The 12655-nt window shown below is 41.7% G+C and overlaps 1 protein-coding gene across 3 annotated transcripts in view; it reads right to left on the bottom strand.

Moving 5' to 3' along the window:
• Positions 1 to 12655, bottom strand: part of grb10b (growth factor receptor-bound protein 10b) — a 63988-nt gene that overhangs the window by 25505 nt on the left and 25828 nt on the right. For all 3 annotated transcript variants that reach the window (XM_069143225.1, XM_069143227.1, XM_069143226.1), the window contains exons 4-5: positions 9281 to 9572; positions 6637 to 6781 (exon numbers count right to left, since the gene is read on the bottom strand). In XM_069143225.1, coding sequence (XP_068999326.1) covers positions 6637 to 6781; positions 9281 to 9572 — 437 coding nt within the window. The remainder of the gene's footprint in view (positions 1 to 6636; positions 6782 to 9280; positions 9573 to 12655) is intronic.

Here is a 12655-nt window from a genome sequence, read left to right as displayed (position 1 = left end):
CCAATAGCAGCAACCTGACTGCACCACAATCCTGTAAATCAAACAGGCAGGCCCCAAAAATACCACTTTTTGAGGCTTCATTTCCAATTAATGACGAGATTATTTTCAGAGGGACTGCCTAAAAACTAATGGGAAACAAACGACACTAAGTTTACTCATGGAAAAAAATTTACTGACTTTGTATTTCACGTGAAAAGTTAAATGGTAGTCAATGGAGCCAGTGCCTTTTTGGAGTCGACCCCTAGTGGCCCTTGGTGGTATTGAGGTTTAAGGCACTTCCGCATTGGCCACACTTTCAGAACCTGAAGCTACGTCCACTTTTATATACAGTCTATGTCATTTTGAGTAAGCATATGCAACACTCGTATCAGAAGGCATTCAAAACTTAACTAACGTATCAGACTCAACCTGCTAAACTTAAACAATTATAAAAGTAATTATCTAACATTTTAAATTATTTTAAACCAGTTTGCATGATTTCTACAAGTTGGAAGCTGCTAGTATCATGAGCTCATCATTTAAATTATACTTCAGTACGGTACACTTAATACTGGCAGCGTTCACGAAATGCTTTTTGATAAGTTGGTGTCACAGCTTTGAAGTCTGGCTGACTCAACTGGAGGCAAAGTCATGCGAGAGAGGTGAGGAAAAGTGAGACGAGATGGAAAAGTGATCAGCACCGCCATCATTAGAGCAAATGTTAATGATCCCTTCAGGGATACTGTGGCACAGCAGCTGCCAAGAATACTACCAAGATAAGAAAAAGACAAAAAAGGAAACACGCAAAGTAACCTTACATGCTGAACATACTGACAATATAGAAATGACAGTTGTACCCATTAAAGCAAAGCAAACAATTAAGTGTGTGCAGGCATATACACAAATATTCCATGTTTCAATTATGTGAATATAAATGGGGGCAAAAAGAACAGAAGTATGTATGGCACAAATGGCTTTTTTTTTTTTTTTTTTTTACCATTTATAGAGAGACATGAATCACTGCAATGATAAGATTACAGGGTTCAAGGTGTGTACTCTAATAAATTCTGCTGCCTGATTATGTTCTGCACAAACCTCTTTACATGCTGCTTCCATTTCTAAATACTATAAAAAAGATGTAACATTTGCATAACCCTGAATATTACACATACTAAGCTGTATTTATCAGAAACATAACATGAGCAAGTGCAACATTTGAATAACCCTGAACATATTTACATACTTCGCACTCTTTCCACTGAGGAATAACAACAAGTCTTTATTTTGTTAACGAAAGAGTGATATGTTTGACACATTTGCTGGAAAGGTTGCTTAAACCTGTGTGATATAAAAAGCAGTAGCACTAGTTTTTAGTCAGACTTGTTCAACTGGACTAAAATGCTGGCACTGAGGACCAACAGCCCATTTGCTCACATTATTAGTGCCAACCCAACCTTCCTGGCTTGTCTGGCACCATGCGCTATTTTAGGTCTCTTACTTCATCATGTGCAGATAAGTGTTCATCGGGAGAACTAAAGTGTTACAGGACACTGCTGCCTCGCTAGGATCAACCAAAGTGTGGAGCGATGACAGAGAAGCACAGAGATAAACACTGACACACAGTCCAAGACACACAGAATAGACCAGCCATTAGGTCGATAATGAAACACAGACTACAAGCAGAGGCAGGGCGTGGGGATCCTGCCATACCATAGAGCGGAGTGAGCTACAGGACATCCAGTCCGAGTACACTAAATCCAACAAAATCTGGCAACCCAGTGATCAAATCAGTGTTCCCACACGAGAACGAGTGGGACAGCTCTGGGAACACAGTGTCCAAGTAAGAATATAATATCACTCTCTGCTGCACTACTGAGGACAGACTGTCAGCAACCTAAACTGAAAAAAACTTTTGGCTCTTTGCCTTGTATCCAAAGCTTCTTATAGGGTTTTTCCATTGCACAGCATGGATTATAAAGACCAAGCTCCTATAATATTTGCTTTTTGACCACTTGATTATAAAGGGAAAGGAGATTTAGAATTACATATATACAACTAAAGGCATGTTGGCAGTAATCCTTCACAGACTGGAAGTCAACATTTTAAGGTTGTGTGCTCACCTATGCACACTTTCACACATACAGTACCAAACCGGAGTTCATAGATGACCGCAACATAATGTTATGTTCTTAATTATCCTTTAGCTCTCAAACTAATCACATGCATTTATTGGGATGTATTCTTGTTGTATATGTAATTGACTCTACACTTACAGAACCGAACAGAAGCTTAGAAATGAAGTCATAAACCTCGCTTCAGAAATCCTCAGTGAACAGTTTGAACAAGTTCAATACATGTGTATTAATTTCAAATTACTGAACATACTGCATATTTACTGCAAGTAGAAATAGCCACTTTGTCAAAGTCTGGGGAACGACTCAAACTGCCATCCTCATCTGACTCCTCTCTTGATTCGGATGATCAGGAACAACCCAAGAACTACCAAGGCACAAATCTACCATGAACTGGAAGCTGCTGGAAGACCAGTGTCACTGTCTGCAGTTAAGCAAGTTTCACATTGTTATGGACTAAGAGGTAACCATCAGAGAAAGAAGCCTCTGCTCCAAAAGAGACACCTTCAAGCTCGACTGAGGTTTGCAGCTGACCACGTGGACAAAGAAAAAGCCTTCTGGAGGAAGGTTTTATGTTGAGATAAGACAGGGTGAATTGTGTGTCTACAATAACAATAATAATAATAATAATAATCTTTATTTGTATGGCACCGGTCATACAAGAAATGAAGCTCAAAGTGCTTCACGGCAGACAATGACCAGAGGTATGTTTGGAGGAGTAAAGGTGAGGCCTTGAACCCCAAGAACACCTTCCCAACTCTTAAGCATGGTGGTGGTGGCATCATGCTTTGGGGCTGTTCTGCTGCCAGTGGGACTGGCACATTTCAGAAAGTGGATGAAATGAAGAAGAAGAAGAAGAAGAAGAAGAAGAAGAAGAAGAATGAGGAGGAGAAGAAGAAGAAGAAGAAGAATGAGGAGGAGGAGAAGAAGAAGAAGAAGAAGAAGAAGAAGAAGAAGAAGAAGAAGAAGAAGAAGAAGAAGAAGAAGAAGAAGAAGAAGAAGAAGAAGAAATGTTAAAGATTTATGTTGTGCTCTCATTCTGGCCCAGAGGAAGAACGGTTCAAAGAAATCACTATAACCCAACATGTCATGACATTTATGTCCATGATGAGTGTATGTTAATGTCCAACCACAACTGTATTTTGGATTTCCCCCTTGAAGAATGCACATCTACAAAGACAAGTTGGGGAGAAGAGGGCTGAGAAAGGAGAAATGGGGAGAGACGGGGGGAGGACAGTCAAGGAAAGTGAAGTCATTGGGAATCATATGGGCTGTCAAACAGCTTGCCCAGTGATTCCTGACAGCCCTGCACTGCATCCTCATGCCTCTTGCACAGAGGCCAAGGAGTGAGGTAAGGAGGAGCCAAGGGACAGAAGTTTGAGAGTCTGTCAGAAAGCGCCTGGAGGTTGGAAAATTCAGTAAACTAAACATAGAAACTTCTCAACAGCAGGCTGGCTGCCTGAACTGGATATTTGGAGGCCAGGGAGATGGGCAGATAAAGGCAGACAGAGAGAGAGATAAAGGCAGAGAGGAAAAAGGGTGCAAAACAGGGCACATGTGGTTCAAATGATGAAGGTTTGAGGTCTTAGAAAGTGCAATAATTTACCTGCTCACCATCCCACTTGTCAAACCCAAAACAAATCACCCACTGCTTTATTGATCCGAGTCACTCAATGACAAAATGTGTGCTTGCGAGAAAGCAATGTTACTGCTGTTCCTCGTGTCTCCAAAGCTGGATGCCAGAGGCACATGTGTGCGATGCGATGGCTCCATGGGAGAGTTTTTCAGTGGAAAGGTGCTGAATTGAATTTCCACTGAGGAGCTGCTACAATGAGACATACTTTCCATTGCCATCAACAATGGATAGACACTGCCAATGCTGTAAATAGTTTACAGAACTCACAAAGACAAACAGGCAGACGCGAGTGCAAACACACTCAGATGGAGCGAAAAACAAAAACAAAAACAAAAAAACCCCACCCATATGCATGGATGGATGCACAGCACACAAGTTTACACGAGTGTGTGCACTGTAAACACACACAGAGCATTACATTTTCCATGGGTTTCGCAGCATTGCTTCTTTACAAACGCGTGGTAATCCGTGCGAAACAAAACCAGTGAGAACTTTGTTTTTCTTATATCTAGGAACAGTTTACCTTTATAGGCATGTTTAAGACTTGGTACATTCTAAGCAGATGTATGGCAGCGCTTCAACACATGATGTAAACCTTGTATGTATGCTCCATTTGAACTCTAGGTTTCTAGTATGACTGACACACTTATAAAGCTTTTGTAACTTCATTAAAATCAGTCAAAACAATCTCACATGACAACAATGGCAAAGAAAACCACTGTGCACATCTATATCTACAGTATTTGCAGGGAGAAATGCTTGTTTCCATGTCTCCTCTGTATGAGCCAAAAGAAACCTGAAATGTTACACGTAAATCTGCATTTGGACAAACATTTCAAGGGATCAACATGTTGAATTCTTTACCTACAGAACTCAAACTGGATCCTGATTTGGATCATTTTAAACTCAAACTGAAGCAGGTCTTGAGGAGGGGTAAGTGGTGTAGTCATGAATGAGTCTTTTTAATGGTGCGTTTCTATTAATTCCGTCTTATATTGTTCTGTCTGTACTTTATTTTTGAGTTTTGAATGTACATACTTATTGAGTCTATGATTTGTACTGTCTCTTGTATATGTGATGCGAGTTGTTGAGTTTAATGTATTTTAAATGTCCATTCAGGGACACGAATTGCAAATTAGCTTAGGCTATAAATGCTGTGAAGTTTGGCATTGGTTTTATGCCACATATTTGTCCCTATTCAAATAATATTAAATAAAATATAATTTCTTGTGAAATTTTAGAGTACAGAAACCTTTTGGTATTAAGTCAAACATCCAACGCCTCCTTGCTCCATAAATCTTTGCTCTTTAAAGGTCTTGGCACCAACAAATATCAGGATTGCTCTGATGTGAGGCTTAGTGGTACCAGATTTACTGTAATGGCTCAAAAAAGTCAAACTTAGTTGGACCTGTGTCAGTTTTTATGGATCATAAAAGCACAAATTCACAGATATTTCATTGTGTGATTACCATAAAATCATAGAAGTAATTAAAGCTGTGCTAGTAATCTTCAATTCCCCTGCACCTCCCCCAGTCCCCCCACTCCACTTCCTGGTCTTTACTGCACTCTTAACGGGCCGTCTGGGAATTCAACAACCAACAACATTTCCATCCTGAGCGAGTCACCCGCTCTAAAAATTGGTTGCTAAGTATTTACCTGCTTCCCTTATACAAAGTTATGGCACAGCGAGTAACTTGATGCAAAACTCATAACCACTTTGTGAGACATTAATCTTTGACCTATTTACCATATAAACCAAGATTTACCATGCCCTGTCACATTTATCCACAGCTGGTAATTTCCACCTACAACATTCCCCCAGAGAAAGACACAACTTTCCCACTCAGGAAGACCGGGGAGAAATCTGAGCTTTCAAGGCTTACTCGAACTTTAACCATTTAGAGCTTCATTTATGCCACAGGTGGTAACTCAAAGCCAAAACTTCCCCAATCTTTAAGCATTTACTGGATGCCACAAGTTGATCAATTCATCGACTGATTTACGAGCTGACGTTTGAGAAATCAGAGCCGGTCACATTAAACTCAGGCTTGTGTTTTGCCGTGAAACGACTTAACTGGAAGTGCAGGGTGTGATTCTGCACCATAGGAGTCATGACCAGAACAGGCCAGGATCTCAGCCAGCGAGAGGAGTTATGAGAAACAGCCCGCCCTCACATTACTGTAAACTGGTATGTTACTGTAACCAGTACTGGCTGGTTTCATATGAAGACTATTAACAGTGATGATGGAGGGACCCTGACTTCCAGGAACAGATAAACCGGTCTCTAAATCTTTGTCAGCACATAAACACACAAAGGCAAACGGGCTCACAGAGATGCAGTCATGTGTGCAGGTACATATGAATACACACACACACACACACACACACACACACACACACACACACACACACACACACACACACACACACACACACACACACACACACCTCATTCTTTTCTCTTAAACAAAGCCGCAAACCCTCACACGCACAACATAGTACCATCATATGTAAGCAATCACCTTGCCTCACATGACACATGAGCAAAGCACGGGGAAGATGTAAGGCAGAAGGATTTCCGACACGCAGCTGACCGCTAAAAACAGCTGATTTACGGTATTCAAATCCTGCATCCCTCAAAACAGCCTGAGTCACACATGTGTCAGTTATCAACACGGAGATAAATCAAAATCACCAAATGTCTTGCGTCATGCTCTTCAAAGGGAGAAGCATCTTGCATGGTCACCCACACCATATGAAGACAATGTTTTGTATCCTGTGCAACTTCAGCAAATTACAATGTAGGGTCAAAAAAAGTAAACATGTTTGTTCTTTCTTCCTGAAGGCTCATAGTTTCTCTGAGGTGTCTCTGTCGGGGGCTTTACTTACATATTTGCTTGAAGAGGGTTCGCCCGGAGGTAGAGACCCAGGACTGAGGACAGGTGAGCTTGCTGGGCTGCAGAGCTCTGGGAACGGGTTGGGGATGGCCGGGAGAGACGATGTCCTCAGCTGCTGCTCTTCCTCCTGCAACCTCCTGAACAATGGAAACGGGACAAAAAGTCATATTTATGATGACGGTTTGATGCACTGAACATGCTGCAGTGGTATTAGCTTTTTAGTGCTAATCCCTCCATCTATACCCGCTTTATCCTGAACACGATCACAAGGGGGCTCGAGCCCATCCCTGCAGACTTTAGGCGACTGTGCGGTTCACCCTGGACATGTCACCAGTCCATCACGGGGCCAACACAGAAAGACTGACAGCAGACTTTCACAGCTATATGCCATTTGGAGTCACCGATAAACCTAACCCAATCTTGCTATTGATTTTAATTGTTTTTATTGATCAAATATATTTGACTGTTCGACACAGTTTGTTATTGTGCAGCACTTTGGTCAACCTTTGTTGTGTTTTAAATTTGCTATATAAATAAATACGACTTGACTAACATGTCTTTGGACGTTGGGACGAAGCCAGAATACCCGGAAAAAAAAAACACTCGGGCACAGGAAAAACATGCAAGCTCCACACAGAAAAGCCCCAGCTGAGGTTTGAACCCACAACCTCCTGTGCTGTGCATCGTTTGCTAATTGTTTGGGCAAAAGTATAAACTTAAGTCTAGTGTCGTGACCTGGAACAGCCCACTCAAAAGTGAAATGGGAGAAGTTTTAGTCAGACAGTAAGAATTAATAAAGCACCCACGGTACAGTATTCAGGCTCATGTCTGTTTCCGTCTGATCTGCCAGTAATGAAGAGTCTCCCAGCAAGTGGAAAGCACAGACCCCCGCAGCCTGCTGGCTAATTTTTTGCAATATTTATCACGCATCAATATTGAAGCAAGATATCACTTTAAAGCAGGTTTTGAGTCAAGCCCATGCAGTACGAGCTTCAAATGATGATTTGACAGCTGATCATAAACTTTTCAGGATTTAATAATTTTTTTAATAAAAAAAAATGGGTAGGTCAGTTTGTGAAATTCAAACTTGAAAAAAAAATTCAGGGTAGAAAACTCTTTCTCTTAGTCTCTTTTTCTGTTTCTCTGTCAAAGTCTGTCTCTGTGGAAACCAGCGAGTTCAAAAGGGAACGGGCCTTTTGATGTCGTCCCATCTGAGCTCGAGAACAGGGTTATCCAGAGGTCAGTCCTGAATAATAAGAACTTCAGGGCCTGCGTCTGTGCCAGTGCGTGTTTGAGAGAGAGAGAGAGAGAGAGAGCTTATGAGATAGAATTCTCCATTACCTGATCATCCCTCCTCTTTTTCTGTCATAGACTCCAAAGGCGAATAATGGGAGCTGACACCAGCTCCACTTTGAACGCGTCTGTGTGCACTGAATGCATGCAGCTACACTCCTGTTGGCCGAGTGTGTATGTGTGAGTGAGCATTCCCATTTTTTTTTTTTTTTCGAATGCAGCCTTAAGGAGGATAAATTGAGGGAGACGTATGCACTTGGTACTCAAATAAATGAGAATCTTTATTTCTCTCCCCCTGCTGGTGTAAGTCTGAGGCAAAGAAGGATTGACAAGGAGGAATGGGTCATTCAAGGGCTACAGATCGGGAGCAGGGAGGAAACGTTATGCGCAATTATCGAGAGGGTGTGGAGGGATGATAGTGTGCAGTGAAAGGTTTCTTTTCAAATGTAAAGAGGGGAAAAAAAGGGTACGAGCTCTGCAGCAGTGTGTGGCTGTGAATATGCAAATGTATGGTATGAGGCTGAGAGTAGTTTATGCTTGAAGTTTGGTGCTGTTCTTTTGTTTCCTCTGTGTACATGCACAGGTAAAAGTGAGGTCCCATTTCCTTTTTTTTCCAGCTGGCAATATACGTCTATGGACACCTGCAAGTTCAAAATTCAAAATGTCCAACAACTATGAGTAAATTCATTAAATAAAAGGTTGTAATGAATATTGAATAATTATTTTAATTATTAATTAATCTGCCAATTACATTTGCAATTATTTAATCCATTATTTAGTCTTTAAAATGGCAGAAAATGGAAGAAGATTTCCCCAAAATGACATCCTTATTTAAAATGTTTTCTCCAAACACACCCCAAAACAGAGTTTACTTTAATATAAGACAAACAAAAAATGCTCACAACTACAATATGAAACTAAACGCTCGTTTGAGATGACCAGGCCTGTGCAGATTCGATCACCGGCTATCGCTGCACAATGTGGTTCGATTTGTCAGACTTTGATCATGACTTGCGCTGATGTCATTTAATGTGGCCAACGATTGCTTTGCGGGATCAAGACGGCTGCAGTCTACAGCTAGTAACAGCCGATTGATTTTGGCTCAACAATATGTCATTCTAAGTTCTGTCTGGGTCTGAGAACATTGTATTAGATCGGTATCAGATTCAACAGGATGCAAGTGTTTCTGTGACTTTGTGTTCTGACTGATTGCTGCTGAAAACTCTGCGACTTGACTGCAGATTTTTGTCTCAGCCCCCCGGCTGCTGCCGCCTGCTCTCTTCTACTTACCAGGCAAGGCGCAGGTCATCTCAAATGAGCCCAAAGTCAACTCAAACACCTACCTGACAGCGAGGATGTGCATGGGCTGAGACCGTCGGAGGCTAGTTTGGGGTAAGTCGGCGGACGAAGAGGAGGAGGGCGGCTCCGGGGAGACGTGGCTCAACACGTGCTGACCCTGCCGTGGCTGGTTGTGCTGTGTCTGATGGTGATGATGGTGGTGGTGGTGTGAGGAAGAGGTCTGTCCGTTGTGCAGTAGTGGAGTTGACTCCGTCTGATGACCACTGCAGGAGGAGTACAGGCTCTCCAGCGAAGAGTTCATATCATTCACCAGGGCCTCCAGGTCGACGTCATCCTCTGAAAGACACGGGTAGGATACTTTAGCAAGGAAAGACAGAAACATGGCAACATTTTGGACAGGCCAAATTCCTGTCAAATTTATGAAAAAGGAAGTTTGACAACTGTTGAAAAGAAAAGAAAAGAAACAGCTCGACAGAATGTAAAACTCTCAATAAAATACAGAAAAAAAGAAGAATCAAAGTAGGCCTGCTGCTCTGGTTTCAGATAGTTGAAACACACAATAAAGACAAAAAGTCCCTGAATATTGAGGGACTTTCCCTTTCTACTTCATTTTCTCTATCATTTCATTGTGGCCAGCAATTGAACCTTTGTCCTCACGTTGCACCACCTTAATTCTAAGTAATACAAAACAGAAAGAAAGAAAAACAGTGGCATGCACACACCAACACAAAAGAACACACACAGACACACACAGATCGGTAACCAGTTTTGCTAGAATGCTCAATCAGCAAGACTATCTTGACTACGTACGTTGTTGCTGCCCATGAGCCAAATCTCCAAGGATATCAGGTACAAGCACAAACCTGCCCGTAACACTTTTAAACTCTTACTCACTGGGGTTCAGAGCAAAGGCAACACACTGGAAGCCTCTGCTCTAAACTCACCCCATGTTTCAAACAATCTGCTTTTAAATGTCTCTAAATGCAAGACGCAGAATCTATCCTCAAAGCCCCTGAGAAAACCTCTGGCACATTTAAATTCATGAAGTGAACCGACTCCAGGAGCATGTTGTATCAAAGTTTGAAGGCAGCTTAGCTGAAGGGAAACTCTTGTCTAATGGCTTCATGCTGTGAAAGTTTTATCATCTGGGTAAACTGGGCACCAAACTTTGCTCTTTTTAAAATCCCAATCTTCAGCGGTGACTCATCCTATGATTAATATTTCCTCATTACAGAAAAGAAATCTATGTCATGAATCTCATCATCAAATATCTACATCCAGATCTCACAATTGCACAGTGGCACACATATAAACCACCAGGGGGAGACAAGCTCTGGTTGTATGAAGCAGGGGCTCCCAGACTGGTGGAACCCCAACAAATACTGGGACACTAAATTAATGACCCAATAAGAAAATACTTCTTTGTTTAGATAAGACTCAGGAAATAATCTTAGTATCTAAACTGCCTCTGTAATAATGTAGAAAATGAAACATTGTCACTCTTAATGTCTAAATGAAAAAAACAAAAAAAGTGATGCACTAAGATTTTGTCATCTCCACTTTTTTTATCATCTACTAAATCCCCAAAACTCCTAAACAATGCTGTACAAATAACTGAATGGTCATATTAAACTCAATATTCTAAGTTTTATACCATGCAAGGCTGCTGTCAGAATCCCAGGACTTTAAATGTGCCACATACGTTTCATGTTTAGCGTCGCCTACAGCTCAGTGAGCAGCACAGCTGACAGCTGGATCATGTGAGGTGATGCGAGTGTAACGACACTCTGAAGCCAGCTAAAAGTCCAACTGCTCAGCAGAATGCTGACTCTGGAAAACAGCAATTCGATTAATGTAAAGTTTAAAAAGCACTGGCTTCAAAGTGAGCCCCTCAGCCTGGCAGGGAACCAGTTTCCTTTCGAGTTACAACAGGTTTTTTTTTCCCCACCAAAATAAAAATGTCCCAGAGGGAGCAACAACAACAGTTGCCACAGGTTAGTAGGCGAGTAAATATACCCATCCCTGCATGCAGCAGTATGGCTCTATTGTCAGCTACCAACTAAGGTATCGTCTTTGAGGAGCTTTTCCTGAAAACGTGTCAGGTAGCTGCATCACAGGTGCCTGTGAATCACAGGTGGTTAATCTGTTGGTATTAATAGTGACAGGTAAGCTGCAGCAGCTACTTATAGATAGCCTGCAGAGCTAAAGAGCTATATACCACAGGACACAAGGCCAAACACAAGGCTAAGGACAAAGTAAGACACCTGTATGTAACACAGAACATGGCAACATAACCTGCATGACGCAGCAGGAATAGAAAATATTTAGAAATATAAAGATTTTATTTTTTTTACTTTTTTTTATGGCATATTCAAACAAATGCCTAATGAATACTGAGAGGGCAAACTACATCAAAAGTAAGTAAAATGCCCAAAATTACTTTTACCCTGAACACATCAACTGCTCATCATCCATCATTCTCACAAGGTAAGACATGAACCCTCAGGCTAGTGAGAGAAAATGAGTTTTCTCATAAATCTGACCTAGTTTGGCCTCTGGAGGAGAATTGGCAGAGCTGTTTGCACACAAAGAAACACAACCCATGAACTCACTCATGAATGCAGGATTTGTGCATCATTATCAGTCATACGATCGCAATCACCAATGCATGTCACAATCGGGCAAACAAAGGTATGCATCAGACAGATTGATGACACAGACGGCATGCAGTCGGGCAGACAGGCACGCACAGGATTTAAACCCATGAAGATTTTGGACCAGGCAGCAACCTATCATTGTTCTTTGTTTGACGTGGAGTTCAGAAAGCAGACATGATGCCAGAAACTCTGCCTTGGAAGGCAAACGAGATGACATAGACAGCTTTATTTATGTCCACTGAACACACAGTGGTCACGGCACGCCCGGTCTTACAATATTACAGCCATTGATTAGATCCTCTTAAAATATCAGAGCAGCTCAGGCAGCAGGGAGCACTCAAAGCCACAGATGTAGACAGGGCTGTTGACATTGACAATTTGCAGATGTGATGCATGTTGCTTAATGTTACCAAACACTGCAGTGAGTAGTCCTATAATATAAAAACCACCATGTTAGGAGCACAATGTAGCTCGCAGCATAGATTTGAGCACAAGGGTGAAGTTCAGCTGCAAATGAACCTCTACTTCACCACTGTGTGCAAAGTAAATAGATTTAAGCCACAAAACGGAGACAGAGCTGCAACAAACTTCTCAAATAGAAATAATGCGCGTAAAGCTGCATGCGTCCACCCGAACGAGGGATCACTGTTGGGAGTAGAGTGACTTGTGGCTCTAGTAGTCACACATACAGCAGGTCTAACAGAATAAAATGGATGTGTTAACACTTCTGGAGCTTTATCAAGAAGAAAAGAGAGAAGTTAA

This window comes from Embiotoca jacksoni, unplaced genomic scaffold (assembly GCF_022577435.1).
Source record: "Embiotoca jacksoni isolate LCO1_2020_lvr unplaced genomic scaffold, fEmbJac1.0.p SCAF_11, whole genome shotgun sequence".
NCBI classification, from domain to species: domain Eukaryota; kingdom Metazoa; phylum Chordata; class Actinopteri; family Embiotocidae; genus Embiotoca; species Embiotoca jacksoni.
This window is presented reverse-complemented; position numbering and strand designations above follow the sequence as displayed.